General features: G+C 45.0%; 1 protein-coding gene across 2 annotated transcripts in view; it reads right to left on the reverse strand.

The window, feature by feature from the left end:
* lca5 (lebercilin LCA5) overlaps positions 1-20,550 on the reverse strand; it is a 74,732-nt gene that overhangs the window by 12,493 nt on the left and 41,689 nt on the right. For both annotated transcript variants that reach the window (XM_060938517.1, XM_060938518.1), the window contains one exon: positions 2,037-2,259. In XM_060938517.1, the coding sequence (XP_060794500.1) occupies positions 2,037-2,259 (223 nt within the window). The remainder of the gene's footprint in view (positions 1-2,036; positions 2,260-20,550) is intronic.

Consider the following 20,550-nt stretch of genomic DNA (forward strand, 5'->3'; position numbering starts at 1 on the left):
TGTACATATAGAGGAAGCAAGTCCGGTCCTTCCCTCCCCATTCAAACTTCTACCACATTCACACTGCACAAAGCATGATTCATGTATGCAGGAAATGACTACTCAGCCTGGGCAGGAAGGCCTGCCCAAAGCCAGTTGACTGACAGCTTGGCTACTCAAGCAAACAAAAAAGCAACTGGGACAAAGAAAAAAAAATAGGGAAAAACAATAATAAAACAGCAAAAGCAATAAATAAATAAAATCATTCTTTTTCTTATTCTTTTATTTGAGTGATTCCACGCTTATGGGTACTGAAATGGGGACATGAACTTATTTTTAAAAATTCACCTAAAACCATTTCTTTTTTTACCATCAGGTCACAAAACATGTAATCTTTAATGAATGATATGTTAAAAGATAACTTTAATTTTCTGAGATGTAATAAAAACATATTTATATGCCAAAGTCAGAACGTAACAGAAGTGTTGTGGACGTATATATTCTCAATTTTAACAATGTAGAATTACTTTTTGAAACATAGGAAGGTGATGTTTTAGCAAATATAATTAATAAATATGTGTAGTAGAATAAACATACACATTCTTTCAATAAGATTAACATGGTATAGAGCTAGATTGTAATTAATTTGTAACAGACGCGAGATGGACAATCGTAACAGAAGTAATGTAACAGACATCATTTTGGAACTCATAGGCTTGACTTTGGCATATAAATATGTTTTTATTACATCTCAGAAAATTAAAGTTATCTTTTAACATATCATTCATTAAAGATTACATGTTTTGTGACCTGATGGTAAAAAAAGAAATGGTTTTAGGTGAATTTTTAAAAATAAGTTCATGTCCCCATTTCAGTACCCATAAGCGTGGAATCACTCATTTTTAAATCTATTTTCCTATTTTTATTTCTGCATTTATTTTCTTATTCTTTTGCAGGTTTTTTTCCCCTTTTCATGGCACTCCTGTGACTCCATACTCAAGTGCAATGGAGAAGAAATGAATAATTGCAGTGATGTTTGCATACAAGGACATGCATAACACAAGTCACACCACACAAATGGCTTTTGATTAGTTTATGTCGTTAGTTTATTTTCTTACCAAACATGTAATTATATCATTTTATATTATCATTTTCCTTCATTGATTGCTTTCTTATCTTCACATTTAAAATATTTCATGAGATTAATTGATACCCTACTTGTGGTCAATCAGCACAAACATACCATTTAACCTGGTCAAAACCAGTCATTTTATATTATTGGCATTAATTAAAGAACATGAAAAAGAACGCGAGCCGATACAAAACCATAACTTAAGATAAATCATTCAATTATGGCCAAAAAAAAAAAAGGTGCTGTATAAATGGAAATGGTCAGTCGGTCTGCGTATAGCTTTATAGCTTTAAGCCATAAACAAAGGGCTCAGCTGATGAAAGATTAAGCACACAATTATTATTATAAAATATTTTTATTGGCTTAGAAGCGAGTCAAAATAACTTCCACTTTTGTTTTTCAGCCTTTACCCTGCTTGTTCTTTTCTTGCTCACAGCTTTTTGTGTATTTGAACTTTTATGGAGTTTGTGGATGTCACCAAATTCAAATCAGCTGTGCTGTACACACACTTGGTAATTTTCAGGTAATTAGCATTCATCAACATACACACACAAATAATGAAGAAAGTCAGCATTTCTGAAATCTTTGTAAAGCCAGCAGAAATTTTTAGGTCACTTTGGTTTACACAAACATTTACACACAACTTTATTAAAAGACTTTCCTAAATGAGGCCCAATTTTGCCATAAAATTAGTAGCTTGTTTTGCAGCCTCAAGGAACAAAGCACCAAATGTAAATCAATAACCATATGCACCTTGGTTGTATCATGTAGCCGAGCATTTAACATAATTATAAATAGACAGAGTAAAATAAATATCCTAACGTGCCTACAAAATGCAGGAGAGTTTTTACATAATCCAACAACTAAATATCACATCAGATCTACACTATGAACCTCTATGAAATAAAAATCTTCAGTGACTCACCATCTCTTTGTCTTGTCTCTCTTTCTTCCTTCAGGTGGAACTCAAAATTTCTCTGCTTCTTCACTGCTTCTCTCACTTTTTCAATTTCTCTCTCTCGTTCCTTCAGTCTGTCCTTCTCCTGTTCCTTCATCTCCCATGCGCTTTCTTCCTCTTGCTCCCTTGCCGTCTCCTGAATCCTTTGCTCTTCTGCTTCCCTCTGTCTCTGCTCACTGCTTTGCTGCTCCTGATGGAATGTTTGAAGAAAGAAAGAAAAAAAACAGTCAAAAAAAAAAAAAGAAAAAAAAGATGGTGAGTTATGTGCACAGAATTAGGACCGAAATCCTTCACCCATATATGCAGTGCTTTTAACGGGATTTGGGCATGATTTTAAAAGCATCATTTTACAGAATCCTTTCTCACAAAGATAAGGGGAAAAAATATGGTGTCACACAACACTGCTGCTGTGTATTAAAAAATAAGTAAACTCTCAGTGTTCCAAATCAAGAGAGTCGGCGCAAACCAGTGACAACGGGTGGTTTTTAAAACAGAAGAACAGGTGTCTGATATCGAAATACATTTCTTCACTATGCAGCCAAATGTTTATAGACACCAATGAACATCACACCCATGTGTTCCTTCCACAAATTGTTGCCACAATGCCAGAAACACAACTGTATAGAATGTCTTTGTATGCTGTAGCATTACAGTTTCCTCTTCACTGGAACTAAAAGGCCCAAACCTGCTCCAACATAAGCACCCTGTGCACAAAGCGATCTCCATGAAGACATGGTTTACCAAGGTTGGAGTGAAAGAACTCGAGTGTCCTGCACAGAGCCCTGACCTCAACCCCACCGAACACCTCTGGGATGAAATGGAACATTGACTGCACCCCAGGCCTCTTCACCCAACATGTCAAGTCAAGTTTATTTGTACAGCGCTTTTAACAATAAACATTGTCGCAAAGCAGCTTTACAGAATTTGAATGACTTAAGACATGAACTAATTTTATCCCTAATCCATCCCCAGTGAGCAAGCCTGTGGCGACGGTGGCAAGGAAAAACTCCCTCAGATGACATGAGGAAGAAACCTTGAGAGGAACCAGACTCAAAAGGGAACCCATCCTCATTTGGGCAACAACAGACAACATGACTAACATTAACAGTTTTAACATGAAGTCAGTTTCATTGATGTTATAAACTCTTCATTGATGGAAACTTGAGTGCAAAACTGTTCATGACAACTGCAGTCCTAAAGTTAGCAAGTCAACTGTAGTTCTCAGCCATAAAAGCATTACTGTAAGAGTCCAGAGCGTCTTCCAAGTGTGACTTTCAACTGTCCATATGGAGCAGTCCTCCACAGGAGCGATGCGATGAGACTCCGACCAGACATAGGACATCAGGATGGATCAGGCAGGTCTGAGGAACAGGAGAGGTCAGCATCTCGATCTCAGGATTGACATGTAACTCAGAGGGACAGATTGGAGGGGGAGGGGGGGGGGGACACAGGTTGTTAGGTATGCCCAATGTCACCTGAATAAGTAGAAACAGTATACATTTTGCGCCGAGTACAAGCAGGGACTCCAGCAAAACTAACTGACAGCATAAACTAAAACGGGAAAGCCAGAAGGTAACACAGGCATGAGGGAGCCCCGGGCCATAAGGCAGCCAGTCACTACACCGTTAAACTCGAGTGAGCAAGCGAGTGGGGGACTGACAGCATCCATACATCCCAGTTTACCAAAACACTATGAGGGCCCTCCAGATCTACTCCTTTACCTCATAAACACCATTAACACAAGGCTTGACTAAACGGATATGTTTTCAGCCTAGATTTAAACGTTGAGACTGTGTCTGAGTCCTGAACACTACTTGGAAGGCTGTTCCATAACTGTGGGGCTTTGTAAGAAAAAGGCTCCGCCCCCTGATGTAGCCTTCACTATACGAGGTACCAGCAGATAGCCTGCACCTTTTGATCCAAGTAGGCATGGCAGGTCATAAAGGACCAGAAGTTCGCTCAGGTACTGTGGTGCGAGACCATTCAGTGCTTTAAAGGTCAATAGTGGTATTTTATAATCAATATGAAATTTGATTGGGAGCCAGTGCAGTGTGGATAAGACAGGGGTGATGTGATTTCCTAGTTCTAGTAAGGACTCTTGCTGCTGCATTTTGAACAAACTGGAGCTTGTTTATGCACTTATTGGAACACCCAGACAGTAAGGCATTACAGTAATCTAACCTGGAGATAACAAAAGCATGAACTAGTTTTTCTGCGTCGTGTAGTGAAATTAAATTTCTTATCTTAGCAATATTTCTGAGATGAAAGAAAGCTATCTGGGTAATGTTATCAATGTGAGTTTCGAATGAAAGACTGGGGTCAATAAATCACCCCGAGGTCTTTTACTGCTGCACGTGAAGAAACAGAAAGGTCATCCAGAGTTACTGTGTGTGGCAGCGGGGGCGTGGTCAAGTGGCGGTCTGTGACCGGAGGGCGGAGTCAGGGAAGGTAAGTGGCAGAAATCACTGCACCTGATGTCAGTTAACATGGGTTTGTGTGTCTTCCACAGTGACCGCGCCCTATATAAGGAGAGAGAGCAGAGGAAGAGAGCTCTCTCCTCAACCAGACGACCTGTGTGGGTGCGCATGCGTGGCTGAGAGAATAATGTCACTGTAAAGTGTCCAAGTAAAGAGATTTTGTTGACCTCAGTTCTGGCCTGCTGTCCTTCTGTGCTCCATCCACCCGTCCGAATTGCAACAGTGGTGCTGAAACCCAGGAGCGGAGCCCAGAGAACAGCAGCCCCATGGAGTCCTCCCCCTTCGCGGACCTGGTCCACGCCCTCGCCACGGCCCAGCAGAGCCAGCACCAGGTGCTAGTCACCCTCCGGAAGGAGCAGGAGCAAAGGTTCGAGGCCCTGGTGCTGGCGCAGCAAGAAGATCGTCAGGCGTTCCGGCACCTCCTCGTGTCAGCGGGGTCTGGCACCTCCTCGCGTCAGCGGGGTCCGGCACCTCCACGGGCCCTCCCCACCTCACCCTAATGAAGATGGGCCCGCACGACAACCCCAAGGTTGTTCCTCATGCTCTTTGAGCAGGCAGCAGAGGCCTTGGGCTGGCCGGTGGAACAACACACGGCGTGCCTCCTCCCCCTGCTAACGGGCGAGGCGCAGCTGGCCACACTACAGCTCCCCGCCGACAGCCGGCTGGTCTATGCAGACCTCTGCCGGGTCATCCCCCAGCGTGTGGGGCGCACCCCTGAACAACAATCGACAGCGCTTCCGCGCTCTGCACCTGGAGGAAGTCGGCCGGCCGTTCGCGTTTGGCCAGCAACTCCGGGACGCCTGCTGGCGGTGGCTGACGGCTGACAACTGCGACGCCGCGGGAATCATCAATCTGGTGGTACTGGAACAGTTTATCGCCCGACTACCTGAAGGGACCGCGGAGTGGGTCCAGTGCCTTCGCCCAGCATCGCTGGATCAGGCCATCGAGCTGGCGGAGGACCATTTGGTGGCTGTTCCGATGGCAGGACAGCAGATCTCCTCTTCTCCTCTCTCTCTCTCCCCCTCCCTTTCTGTGTCTCGTCCTTGCCCCGTTCCCCCACCGCGAAGGCGGGGGCCGGCTCCACCCCAGCCGGCCCGCCGCACCCGCGGTGCCCTCCCGTTTCCCGCTTCCATGTCTGTCTCTTCCCCCCCCTCAAGTGAGTGAGCCCCAGAGTACTGGTGCACAGAGAAAGCCTGGGCCGGTTTGCTGGCGCTGTGGGGAGCCGGGGCACCTCCAGCAGCAGTGCTCGGCAATGGAGATTGGTGCAGTGGTCCGGATCCCCGACGCGCCAGGAGCCGCCCTCGATTGGGCCGGAGCGTATTGCATACCGGTGAGTGTCCAAGGGGATACATATCAGGCATTGGTGGACTCTGGCTGTAATCAGACCTCAATCCACCAAAGCCTGGTGCAAGACGAGGCATTGGGGAGAGCACAATTGGTGAAGGTGTTGTGTGTGCACGGGGATGTTCACAACTACCCTTTAGTGTCGGTCCACATTCTTTTTTGAGGGGAAAAAATTTAGTGTAAAGGCGGCAGTTAATCCTCGCCTTACCCACTCAATAATTTTGGGGACTGATTGGCCGGGATTTCGGGAGTTAATGAGTCATTTAGTGAAGAGTGGGGCCTGCCGTAGTTCAGCAGGGGGAGGCCCCGGTGTGGCATTGGCGGGAGCAGCTGTCACAGAACCGTCTACGTCATCTCCGCATCAGAGCGAGGAGCCGCGGGCTCCTCCTCCTTCTCTCGGGGAATCCCTCACGGATTTCCCATTAGAACAGTCACGGGAAGAGACTCTGTGGCATGCATTTGACCAAGTGAGAGTAATCGATGGTCAAACGCTCCAGCCAAACGCCACCCCGTCCTTCCCCTATTTCTCCATTATGAGAGATAGATTATACCGAGTGACGCAGGACACTAAGACTAAGAAGCCGATTATACAGCTTTTGATTTCAAAGAGCCGCCGGGAATTGGTATTCCAGGCGGCTCACTTTAATCCCATGGCTGGACACTTGGGGCAGGATAAGATACTAGCCCGAATAATGGCCCGGTTCTATTGGCCAGGGATTCGCGGCAGTGTCCGTAGGTGGTGTACGGCATGCCGTGAATGCCAGTTAGTAAATCCAGCGGCCATTCCAAAAGCGCCTTTGGGCCCTCTACCATTAATCGAGACCCTGTTCGAAAAAATTGGGATGGATCTCGTCAGGCCATTAGATTGGTCAACACGAAGATATCGCTTTATTTTAGTTCTGGTGGACTATGCAACACGATACCCGGAAGCAGTGCCTCTTCGCAATATCTCAGCACGAAGTATTGCAGAGGTGCTCTTCCGCATCATCTCCCGAGTCGGAATCCCCAAAGAGATTCTGACTGATCAAGGCACCTCGTTTAGGTCAAGCACACTGAGAGAACTGTATGGGTTATTGGGAATTAAGCCAATCCGCACCAGCGTTTATCACCCACAAACGGACAGTTTAGTCGAACGGTTCAATCGCATACAAGAATATAATTAAAAAGTTTGTTCGCGAGGACACACAATTGGGATAAATGGCTCGAACCCCTGTTATTTGCAGTGCGAGAGGTCCCACAAACCTCCACGGGGTTCTCCCCGTTCGAATTGTTATATGGGCGTAAGCCGCGCGGCATCCTAGATGTACTGCGAGAAAACTGGGAGGAGGGACCTTCCCCGAGCAAAAATGAAATTCAATACGTTATTGACCTGCGCGCAAAACTCCACACACTCACACACCTAACCCAGGAGAATGTGCGGCAGGCCCAAGAATGGCAAACCCGCCTGTACGACAGGGGTACACGCCTTAGGGAGTTCGCACCGGGAGATAAAGTACTTGTACTGTTGCCCACATCGAGCTCTAAATTGACTGCGAAGTGGCAACGACCCTTTGAAGTCACACGGCGAGTCGACTATGAGGTGAGGCAAATGGACAGGGGTGGGGCGCTACAGATTTACCACCTCAATCTGCTCAAACTCTGGAACGAGGAGGTCTCTGTGGCGTTGGTGTCGGTGGTTCCAGAGAAGGCGGAGCTGGGGCCGGAGTTTCAAAAGGGAACATTGACATTGCGTACCTCTCCAGTCCCCTGTGGAGACCACCTCTCCCCGACCCAACTCACGGAGGTTGCCCAGTTGCAGACCGAATTTTCGGACGTGTTCTCGCCCCTGCCTGGCCGCACTGGCCTCATAGAACACCACATCGAGACGCCCCCGGGGGTGGTAGTGTGCAGCCGCCCTTACAGGCTACCTGAACACAAGAAAAAAGTGGTTTGGGAAGAACTCGAGGCCATGCTCGAAATGGGCATTGTCGAGGAGTCCCACAGTGACTGGAGCAGCCCGGTGGTCTTGGTTCCCAAGGCCGACGGGTCGGTCCAGTTCTGTGTGGACTATAGAAAAGCAGTGTTTGAAATACCCGTCTGCAGTCTGCATTTTGCAGAATGATTTTCAAGATTGCAGAAGAAAAATTAAACTACCTGCAACTTTGCAGAATGAAAAAAATCAAGCTCGGTATTCAATGGTTCTCAATTTAGCAAACTCACGGCGCTGTAAATAAACTGAAACCTGCGCCGCGTGAACCTGACGCCATTTTCCAGGTCAAAGTTTAGCAATATTTACGTAATGGGAGGAGCCGACAACTACCTCGGCAGTGTTCGGCAGTTTCCGCTGTCACGGTCTGGTCGTGCGCGGGTATAAATTTACCATGCGCATACCAATTTTTTTTCCCGGTCAACTTCCGGGAAGTCTAAATTTACCATTTCTTGCTGCGATTTTGTACCGAGCATTTCAACACATTTGCGGACTAATAGAACACGAATTGTGACTACAATTGTGAGATTTGATTATCAGTAGACAAGCTGTTGAATATGGATGAGGAAACAAAGTTCATCATTCCTGGCTGCTGGCTGGTCCTGATTAGGGATGGCGAAAACTAAAAATCTTGACCGACCACCGAGCCTCATTAGCCAGTTAAAGTCGGTTAACCTATGAGTTTAAACAGGGATGCAAATGGTGCGCCTTTTGGCGGATGCCGCCATTTTCACGGCTGAATCGTGCAGATCCGATTTTTTTTTTTTTTACGGGGGGCGTTGGAGTGTCTGAATAATTTCATCACAGTAAATTCTGTATTAAAATTACTAAATAAGCAAATGCCGTTACAGTCCATGAAACATAGGAAGTATGAGAAGAAAACAGTAAATCAGAAAGCTGCGCACATTTGTGCGGAAGCTGCGCAAATGTGCGCAGCTTTCTGATGTACTGTTTTCTTCTCATACTTCCTATGTTTCATGGACTGTAACGGCATTTGCTTATTTAGTAATTTTAATACAGAATTTCTCATTTTATCTCATCTCATTATCTCTAGCCGCTTTATCCTTCTACAGGGTCGCAGGCAAGCTGGAGCCGACACTCCAACGCCCCCCCCTTAAAAAAAAAAAAATATCGGATCTGCACGATTCAGCCGTGAAAAAGTCGGCATCTGCGCTTTTAGTTTGTGTGGAGAGATATGATCTGCAATAACATGCATTGTTGGCTACAGACCGAAACATACTTTCAGAATGCACTGGCCAAGGCAGGACTAAACTCTATGCGCCTTCTAATAATAATAAAAAATAAAAAATAAAAAACAGAATAGTAATTTGTAAGCTAAAAAGCCTGTGTCTACACTTTTTTCTTTCGCCGAGTGGCAGCTGTCTTCAACTGGGGCGGGAGGGCGGGACATGACTGAATGGGTGTTTCTGATTTGTCAGCTGTCGTCCTTACACCGCATGGCATGCCCCAAGCGTTTACAACACAGAATTCCAGGTTCTCCGCTCCAAAATCGGTAGCTTCAAAACGATTGATTTTTTTTTTAACCGACAACCAAAAAAAAAATTAACCGGTTGACGATTCGGTCAACCATCGGTCAAACGGTCATTGGTTAACATCACTAGTCCTGATCAGCCTACTTAGTGCATAAACTGGAACTAAAACATGGGTCATTCATTCATCAAGATAAAGTGAAAATAATTTATTTGCAGATCAAGTATGAACGTAAATCCCATATCATATTGAGCTGGTAAATTCTGACTAGGCCCGATGACAGCAGGCTAATTATACCAAGTTGGTAAATTTGAGAGAATAACTAAATTATTATAATCATGAGAAGTCTTACTTAAACAAATCAATATTCATCAAGATAAAGTGTAAATAATTCAAGTATGAACATGAACATAAATCTCATATTAGACTGGTAAATTCAGACTAGGCCCAATTATACCAAGTTGATAAATTTATACTGTGGTAAGGTTAGACCGTGGCTGCTACAGTATAAATTTACCTGGTAAATTCAGACTGGTGGTAAATTCAGACTGTGACACCGGTTTTGCCAAGATACGACAAAATCGTCTTTGTTTTCTTGGCGTTTTTGTCGGACTCTTGCCCCGAAGAAACAATCTTCTTCTTGGGAGCCATGTTTGTTGTGCCGCATTGAATTCTGGGAGATGCATGGGGGTGTCAAGGTCTGACCGTGACACCGGCAGCCAGCGTGACTTCAACAACAGCGACAGATCGCGCGTCCGCGAGGGGGACAACAAAAAGCGAAAGCGAAGACTCTGACTAGTTCTTATCTTGCATACATATATATTGGTAAATTGTATAAGTTTGTGTATATTGTATTGTTGAATCATGCAAAATTATACTGATATCATATCCCTTTTGAAGACAGCAACAGTATTTTACATTTATTCATAGATACTTTTGAATATTTTGTTTTCTCATATCAAGCTACACTAATACATGTTTTGTGTACATGTTCTATTGTGTTTACTAGTGCTGTCTTGCCTGTGGTGCAGATGAGCACAAAGTAAAACAGTTGCCCTGTAAGACAAAGCTCAAAGGTTCAGTTCTGTAGCTCTCAGTTCTGCCATGATTAGTTTGTACCCAGTTCTCTGTTGTTAGTTTAGAGCAGTGAAGCCCCTGCAGTAGTTCTCGGTTCAGTTCATGACCTTGCACTTTAGAAGCCAGGCAAACACAATGAACCCAAACGTCTTTTCATTTGCCAGTTGGGTTTTATTCCTTAATGGCATCAATTGTTTGCATCATCCTAAGATGTAACAGAGTGTAGAATTGAAACCTTGCTTTCAATTTAAAACTACAGGTTGCAGATGCAAACACTGTGAATGAAGTACATTTTGGGTAACAATCTATTATTCAAGCTAGAAACTTAATCTTGACAAATTGTAACACGACGTGTAACATGAAAATGAATGCTTTGTTTCTTGAAGAACAGTTGTGTTCTATTTTTTTTTATTGTGGTGATACCTTTATTAGTATGTTGTGTGGAAGGATAATGTGTGGGTGTGATAACTAGTACATTTATGAATTAGTTGGTATACTTCAAGTTGTAGTAGCCCGTAGTGTCAGGGCGAGGGAGATGAAAGACCTGTGGAGGTGTCATGGAATGATAACTTTGCTGTAGAGAAGGATCTGTGAAGACTGAAATTAAAAATAGTGAGAGAGAATAAAGAATTACAGTAATGCTATGAGTTGTAAAGCTAGATATGATGTAAATATAGGCATTATTAGGTTGAGAAGGGTGTAGTATGGAGGCTTGTGTATTTGCAGAAAATATTTCCAAATTGCAGAACAAAATTGACATTCTGCAATATTGCAGAACACTGGAAAAAAGTATTCCAACCACTGAAAAGTCAACGCGGTGTCTAAAGTTGATGCATACCCAATGCCTCATATTGATGAGTTGCTGGATCGACTAGGCACGGCTCGCTTTTACTCGACACTGGATTTGAGAAAGGGTTATTGGCAGATCCCCTTGACTCCACTATCCTGAGAAAAAAACGGCCTTTTCCACACCGTTTGGCTTACACCAATTTGTTACACTTCCTTTTGGGCTGTTTGGGGCACCCGCTACGTTCCAGCGGCTTATGGACAGGGTCCTCCGCCCCCACGCCACCTATGCGGCCGCGTACTTAGATGATATAATCTATAGTAATGACTGGCCGCGGCTTTAGAACACCTAAGGGCCGTCCTTAGGTCGCTGAGGCGAGCAGGGCTCACGGCCAACCCGAAGAAGTAGTGTGCGATTGGGCGGGTGGAAGTATGGTATCTGGGCTTTCACTTGGGCAATGGGCAGGCGTGTCCCCAAATTAACAAGACAGCAGCGATTGCGGCCTGCCCGAGGCCCAAGACCAAAAAGGGGGTGAGACAGTTCCTGGGGCTGGCTGGCTACTATCGTAGGTTTATACATAATTATTCGGATGTCACCAGCCCGCTGACTGATCTCACTAAAAAGGGGGCACCAGATCCGGTCCAGTGGACGGAGCAATGCCAGTGGGCTTTCTTGGAGGTGAAGGCTGCACTGTGTGAGGGGCCACTGTTACACTCCCCTGACTTTTCTCTCCCCTTTATGTTGCAGACGGATGCGTTGGACAGAGGGCTGGGGGCTGTTTTGTCCCAGGAGGTGGAGGGGGAGGATCGTCCAGTGCTGTATAATCAGCAGAAAGCTGTCAGTGCGTGAGGGGCACTACAGCACCATAGAAAAAGAGTGCCTAGCCATCAAGTGGGCGGTCCTCGCCCTCCGCTACTACACCCTTTCACCCTCTGTTCGGACCATGCGTCCCTCCAGTGGCTCCACCGCATGAAGGATGCCAACGCGCAGATCACCTGTTGGTATCTGGCACTCCAGCCCTTTAACTTCAAGGTGATCCATAGGCTGGGGGCACAGATGGTCGTGGCGGACTTCCTCCCCCATCGACTCAGGCCGGGCGGTGGGGGCATGTGGCAGCGGGGGCGTGGTCAAGCATCGGTCTGTGACCAGAGGGCGGAGTCAGGGAAGGTAAGTGGCAGAATCACTGCACCTGATGTCATTTAACGTGTGTTTGTGTCTCTTCCCCAGTGACCACACCCTATATAAGGAGAGAGAGAGAGCAGAGGAAGAGAGCTCTCTCCCCAACCATACGACCTGTGTGTGTGCGCATGCATGCGTGGCTGGGAGAATAACATCACTGTAAAGTGTTCTGGCCTGCTGTCCTTCTGTGCTCCACCCACCCGTCCGAATTGCAACACTGTGCAATCAGAAAACTTACTTCTAGCTGCACGTGGTCCTAGTACAAGTACTTCAGTCTTGTCAGAGTTAAGCAGAAGGAAGTTAATAAGCATCCAGTGTCTAATGTCCTTTACACATTCCTCAATTCTATTAAGCTGGTGTCTCTCATCTGGTTTTGCAGAAACATACAACTGTATGTCATCAACATAACAGGGGAAACTAATACAATGTTTACGAATAACATCACCCAGAGATAACATATATGAAGGAAAAACAAAAAAAACAAAAAACAGTGGACCCAAGACAGAACCTTGTGGAACACCAAACTTTACCTCAGTATGTCTAGAAAAAAAAAAAATCACCATTTAGCCTACATCAACATACTGATAGCGATCAGTTAAATAAGACCTGAGCCAGGAGAGGGCCATTCCCTTAACTCCCACATTTTCTAGTCTATCCAGAAGAATGGAATGATCAATGGTATCAAATGCTGCACTAAGGTCAAGCAACACAAGCAGCGAGACACAGCCCTGAACAGACACCAACAGTAGGTCGTTTACTACTTTAACCAGTGCTGTCTCTGTGCTATGATGAGGTCTAAATCCTGACTGACACATTTCATGGATGTTATTCCTATGTAAACATGAGCATAACTGCTGTGCCACAGCTTTTTCAAGGATCTTGGAGACAAAGGGGAGGTTTAATATTGGCCAATAATCGGACAGCTGACAGGGATCAAAGTCAGGTTTTTTTAATCAGGGGTTTGATAACTGCTAGTTTAAAGGATTTGGGTACATAGCCGATCCTAAGAGAATAATTTATTATTTTTAGAAGCGGTTCAATTACTTCAGGTATTATCTGTTTGAATAGACGTGTAGGTAAGGGATCTAGTACACAAATTGAGGATTTTGATGCAGAGATTAATGAAAGTAATTCAACTTCTCTAAGGGGAGTAAAACATTCTAATTGCTGATCTGATATGGTTATATTGTTAACTACATTGTCACTTATATTTTCTGACCGTAAATTAGTTGTTTGAATTTTCTGTCGGATATTTTTTCAATTTTGTCATTAAAAAAAAATTCATGAAGTCATTGCTACTACATACTGCAGGTGTGCATGTGTCTATAGTGGACTTACTCTTGGTTAATTTTGCTACAGTATTAAATAGGAATCTAGGATTATTTTTGTTATCTTTTATTAGGGAGGAGAGATATGTTGATCTAGCAGCACTAAGAGCTTTTCTATACTTCAGGAAGCTATCCTTCCAAGCTAATTTGAACGCTACCAATTTTGTTTGATGCCATTTATGTTCCAATTTTTGAGTGGTCTGTTTTAAAAAGTGCAAGTATCATTATACCAGGGTGCTAATTTTTTTTCCTCTCTGATCATTTTCCTTTTAAGAGGAGCATTTGTGCCTGACCTCACAAACCCTCATGTCTGAATGATCACAAATCCCCACAGCCACGTTACAAACTCAAAATGAGGGAAGCCACTGCCTAAAGGTTAGAGAAGCAACTTTGGGACCAAAAGGTCACTGGTTTGATTCCCTGGACCAGTGGGAATGGCCAAGTAGCTGAAGTGCCCTTGAACAAGGCACCTAACCCCTAACTGCTCCCCTGCGTTACTCTGGATAAGCTTGTAGTGTCTTGTAAAAAGCCTTCCTAGAAGAGTGGAGCTTATAACAACAGCAAAAGCAGGACTAAATTTGTGGGAAGGACAGTGACTATGTTTACATGCACATCCAAATCGAGCTGCTGTCGGTAATCGAGCTGAAGGTCCCAGCAGGGTGCCAGAGAAATCCAAATCCTACATGCACACAATGAAAATCGGGCTATTGTGTGAGGTGCATTGTGCACCCGAGCCACAGGTGGCGCAACACGCCCCATCGTGTTGGTACACTTCCGGTTGTCATCATGAAGAAGAGCTATTCAAGAGTGTAAACAAAGTTATCAGTTCCGTGTTCTCCATTGCGCGTTTTTCTCCCGTCCATGAATTTTAATATATTCAACTCCTTAAGCTGAATGAGCATGAACTCTGTCTCCTCATTGCTCCAGAAGTGCACGTTTCTGCTTGCCTGTGGCAGTGGGGGCGTAGTCAAGCGCCGGTCTGTGACAGGAGGGCGGAGCCAGGGAAGGTGAGTGGCAGAATCACTTCACCTGACGGTAATTAACCTGTGTTTGTGTGTCTTCTCAGTAACTGCGCCCTATTTAAGGAGGCAGAGGGAGAGCAGAGGGGACAGCTCATCCCAGGACTAGAACACAGCGCGCGTGTGTGTGTTTTTCTCTCAAGAATAAAAGTAGGCTGTTAAACTGAAAAGTCTGACAATAAAAAGCCTATTAGTACCAGAAGCTTTGTCCTGCCATCCTCTGTGCTCCACCCACACTTCAGAGAGCTCTACATCGCCATTTTCTCTTCTTCGTTTGTTCCTCCTGACCTCTTCTGCTGCTCGCTACTACTGTTGTCATGCCGACCGAGGCTGTTGTGTTTCCCGCTTGTGGTCTCGTCACTCGTCACTTCCGGAAGTAGCTCGACAACTAGCTCGATAGGGTATACATGCACAAAGTAGCTCGGCAGAAATCGCATAAACTAGGTCGTGTAGCTCGATTCTGAGAAATCAAGTTCGGTTCAATTTCAGCCGAATTAAGGTGTATATATGGCATTTTGAACTTCGATTTCAGTCGAGCAACAGCAGAAATTCGATTCTCTCTATGTGCATGTAAACGTAGTGAGTGATGTAGTGGTTAGGACTGCTGCCTCACAGCAAGAAGGTTCCGGGTTCGAAGGTACAGTCTACACTAATGTACCCTGAGGGCTCATTATTGGACTTCAAGATAACCATGTGTACCTTTTTAGACCCCCCCAAAAAATGTACATACATGTTCCTAAGCAGTATACAAATAAGTACTTTAGAGGGAACTACCCGAGTGACAAGCCATTGTACCCTTAAAAAGGTACAATACTCTATTTTAGATTTAGACTTTAGGCAAGGTCACCGGAGGAGTAGTACCTTTCTGGTCGGCCATTGTTACTTCGGCGTCCCAGACTGGTCTCCCCATACCAGCGGTATGTGATGCGCAAAACAGGGCCAAATTGTCATCAGCAAGTGGCCCAATTTATCTAGCCTCTCATGTACCAAGGACCGTCTGCAGTGGCTCTCAGCACCGCCCCTAGTGTTGCAGAACGCGGCGGATCTATGGGAGCAAACCCAGACAGAAAATCCCGGGAGTATTTGCATCACCCCGGATCTTTTTAGCAAACTTTTGAAAACTTGATGGTGATATCCAATACCAGCTCCATGGTTCAAGCCCGTACTTCAATTCCACCTTCTACCGTGTCTGTCGATGCCTCCGTGACATCTTATGACGACAGTTACCCAAACCCTACGAGGAGGTGGTCACTGTCTGAATGCCAGCCTGGGAAAGGTATTATGCGTCCTGGTAAAACTCTTACCATAGGACAGCTAAATTGTCGAACTCTTTCAACTTTGTCATCCAAAAAGGAACCAAGCTTCCTAATGTGCCACTTCAACACTCCTATAGTGTGCATCCAAGAACATCGTTTTGTTCACGAGGATAGCTCTACAGACATCATAGCCCACAATCTAGGTGCAACAAAGCGGTTTACCACCTCAGCTTCAAGGAACGCCCAAGGCACGGCTATTCACAGAGTAGGAATAGCCATCCTATCCTCATTTATTCCTCTACTCACCACCATTAGGAAAGTGTCGGAAAGAATCATGATTGCCATTTTCAAAGGCAACCCTAAGTGCCATTTCATATCATGCTACTCGCCCCATAACGTCAGTCCGGAGGAAGAGGTCCTGCAGTTTTACTGCTCCTTACAGGATACAGTTGCCTCCGTACCCGCTCATGGTTTCCTTACAATTGGGGGCGACTTTAATGCCCAAGTGGCAGCACGCCATTCCTACCATAGAATTGGGAATCGGAATGGAGAACTACTGACTGAATTTGCTCTAGAGCACAGTCTCATCATCACTAACACCTGTTTTCAAAAGCCCAGGCATAAACTTTGGACTTATAGGTCACCAGGAGGATACCTATCTCAAATTGACTGTTCTTTGTCGTAAGCGCTGGCGCAACAGTGTTAAAGACTAATCATTAGTTTTCTTTTGTTTCAGACATGTACCTTTCCTGACATGACCTTTACCTGACATGTTTCGACGGTGTAACTTCCAACGCGCAACAGAAGAACAACACATACGGCAAGCTCTGATCACATGTCAATATCCACCATGGGCCATACACAAAGGCGCACAAGTGAAAACAAAAGAAAAGACACAGACGAAAAAAGGAAGAAAACAGACAACCCAAAAACAGGAAAGCAAAGCAGTAGTGACTCTACCGTATATCAGAGGAGTTACAGAACAAATCCAAAGAGCCATGAAAAAACACAACATACAAACACCCGTGAAACCACACACCAAACTACGACAGCTACTAGTTCACCCTAAGGACAAAATCGACCAACACAATAAATGTAATGTCATATATGAAATACCATGCCTGTCATGCAATAAAACCTACATTGGGGAGACAGGAAGGAGTTTTAGTACACGAAAAAAAAGGAACATAAAAAGGAATGTGAAAAAGAAACAGAACAGAGACAAATGAGCAATAAAAGATAAAGCCATGCAAGAGAACCTCAAATCAGCAATAACAGACCACTGCAGAAGGGAAAATCATATAATGGATTGGGACAATGCTCAGATCATACAGCAAGAGAACAGATACCACCGTTGGATTAAGGAGTCAATAGAAATCAGAAAGCGTAGCCCAAGAACAATAAACAGGGATGAGGGGGCATACATGCTCTCCCACACGTGGAGCGCCGTCCTGAGGGGGCAATACTGACACCGGGAGGTGTGACTGACCTGTCAATATTGACAGGGAGGTCACACCTCCGTAACATCAGCTGATTATAAAGGCACGTCACACACCAACATCCGGGTGACCCTCTGATGAAGACGGAAGTTACACCGTCGAAACATGTCAGGTAAAGGTAAAAACTTTTACATGTCTGAAACAAAAGAAAACTAATGATTTGATTTAAGAAGAAGACATAATGAACGTAATATATTTAAGTGTTAAAGACTCTCAAGCTCACTCATCATCTAACCCCATTGGCAGTGACCACAGAATCTTTACCGTGTCTACCAAACTGAGTTTTCGTTCAAACGGTCATCGATGAAAGAAACAGCTCAACTGGTCTTCTTTAACCTCAGATCCAGATCTCGCCATGTCCATTGATGCGTCAATAACCAAAGAGTTTGAAAAGCTTCCTGAAAATGATCGATCTTATTCATCCTTCATTGAAGTGTGTAACAAAGTTGGTTTGACCCTTCTTCCCAAGAAACAGTTCAAAAGGGCCACCAATATCTGATTATCCTGCTGTTGCAGAAGCACGTCAAGCCACCATTGACGCCACCGTTCAAGCAACTTCATCTGCCCAGGCTGCTCCTGCTTCTACATATGCAAACCAAGAGGAATCAAGGATTCAAGCCATCCTTTCACGGTTTGAATATAACGTCGGGTCAGACACGAAAAGTGCGTGGAACCTGGTGAAAAAGCTGTCCAACAAGTCTTCACATCCAGTGTTTATCCAAGGTGAAGACCGCTTATCACTCTGGAAGAACCACTTTCAACAACTGCTGTCACCAGTTAATCCTCAATCTAACAGTCCAACTGAGATTACCCAAGTGTTTGAACTCAACGAGAAAATCACCACTGGTCCATTCAGTCAACTTGAGATTGATACTGCTGTTGTCGATATGAAATCTGGACGGGCACTTGGGATGGACAGCCTGCCTATTGAATTATGGAAACTCCCAAACGTTAGAGATTTCCTCCTCATGTTTTGCAATAACATTTTAGCAGGAAACAGACCCAAGGAGTGGGGCCTAGCAGGCATCATTCCTATTCCTAAGAAAGGCAACCTGACATTGCCTGACAACTATAGAGGAATCAGTTTGGCTCAGATTGCTTCTAAGGCTTATAACAGACTGTTACTCAACAGGTTGAGGCCAGTAATCGACAAATTTTTGCGTCCAAATCAAAACGGCTTCCGACAACTACGCTCTACTAGTGCGCAGATCCTAGCTCTCTGTCGCATTATTGAAGAGCTTATGAACCATCATAAAGCAGGCGTCATAGTTTTCCTTGACTTTAAGAAGGCTTTTGATTCCATCAGGTGTGAGACAAATGTTCTCCATTCTACAAGCATATGGCATCCCTCTTACCATGGTCGATGCAATCAGGGCGATGTATGTTGAAAATTCTGCAGTGGTCATAACTCCAGACGGTTTAACTGAAGAGAGTTTTCCATCAATTCAGGCGTCCTTCAAGGGGACCCTTTAGCTCCCCTGCTCTTCATCATTGTCCTAGACTATGCACTGCGTCTAGCAATTCGCTTGGACAATGGCCTCACACTCAAACGCCGAAGAAGCTCTCGCCATCCTGCTATCCATCTAGCTGACCTCAACTTCGCCAATGATATTGCTCGGTTAGAGGACTCTGTGAGCTCTTGCGAAGATCTTCTACACCGAGTAGAATCAGCTGCCCAATCAGTTGGCCTCCAGCTAAATGCAAGCAAAACTAAATGGATGCATTTTAAATCCTTCATCAGATCAATCTCTACACACGTTGGATAGCTCCGAAATCGAGAAGGTAGAAGACTTCCAATATCTTGGCAGTTGGACAAACACTGCGCATGACATCAACACCAGAAAGGACAAAGCTTGGGGTGCCCTTAATTCTTTAGCCAAGGTTTGGGCTTCCCCTCTCTCCAGAGAAACAAAAACCAGGGTCTTTAAGTCCTCGGTCGAATCTATCCTTCTCTATGGATCTGAGTCATGGTCTCTTACGAAAGCACAAGAGAAGTCTCTGGATGGCACCTACCCATGTATGCTTCACAAAGTTTTTGACATCAGTTTGAATGAACATTGGACAAACAATCGGTTGTATGGCTCTTTACCACACTCATCTTCATTAATTGCCAAGCACCATCTGGCATTGTGTGGCCAAGTATTCCGCCATGATCAACCCGCAGCTCAGGTCCTCCTATGGGAACCTGAGGTGAGGTGTAAAGTTGGCCCGCCTCGTACAACCCTAAAGACAGTCCTCGAACGTGACCCTGGTCTACCATCAGATCTGCTTGGGATGGTCATGCTCGACCAGCAGGCCTGGCATGGAATATCGCTTCAAGTCACTGGCTTGCCAGATGACTAAATCTAATAAATGTATTTAATATACAATAATGGGTGGCACAGTGGTTAGCACTGTCGCCTCACAGCAAGAAAGTTCTGGGTTTGAGCCCAATGCCCAATGGGGGCCTTTCTGTGTGGAGTTTGCATGTTCTTCCCATGTCTGTGTGTGTTTCCTCCAGGTGCTCCGATTTCCCCCACAGCCCAAAGACCTGCAGATTAGGTAAAATACCACTGGGTTTGTACAAGACAGTGCATACTTAGTGCCGGTCCCAAGCCTGGATAGATTGAAGTGTGAATAAATGAACCCTTTATTATCACTGTACCAGTGAAATTGACCATCAACCTGTCCTTACAGAGGGGAAACAGGACAGGAAGACAGGGATAAAAGAAAAAGAAAACACCAGTAGTAACATGAGGAAAGATGAGGAAAAAAAAGAACACCCCCCCCCACTATGCTCCTATCAGGAGTACAGTGTGGGAGCATTTAAAAAACCTCCGCACATAAGCACACAATAACACAAGTACACTTTAAAACACGGGACATGAGGGGGGAAAAGGGGGGAAAGGAGGTAGCGGTAACCCAGCGCAAGCAAGCAGCCATCCGCTCCCGCAGCCATGAGGGCGCTGGTCACGCACCCGCTTGTCACACTGGGGGTGAAAAACAGCGACCGCGGAAAATTGGGGAAGGAATGCGAAGAATGCGAGAGAGTCTCCCAGCAGTGACGTTCTGGGGGAAA

This window comes from Neoarius graeffei, chromosome 13 (assembly GCF_027579695.1).
Source record: "Neoarius graeffei isolate fNeoGra1 chromosome 13, fNeoGra1.pri, whole genome shotgun sequence".
Classification (NCBI taxonomy): Eukaryota; Metazoa; Chordata; class Actinopteri; order Siluriformes; family Ariidae; genus Neoarius; species Neoarius graeffei.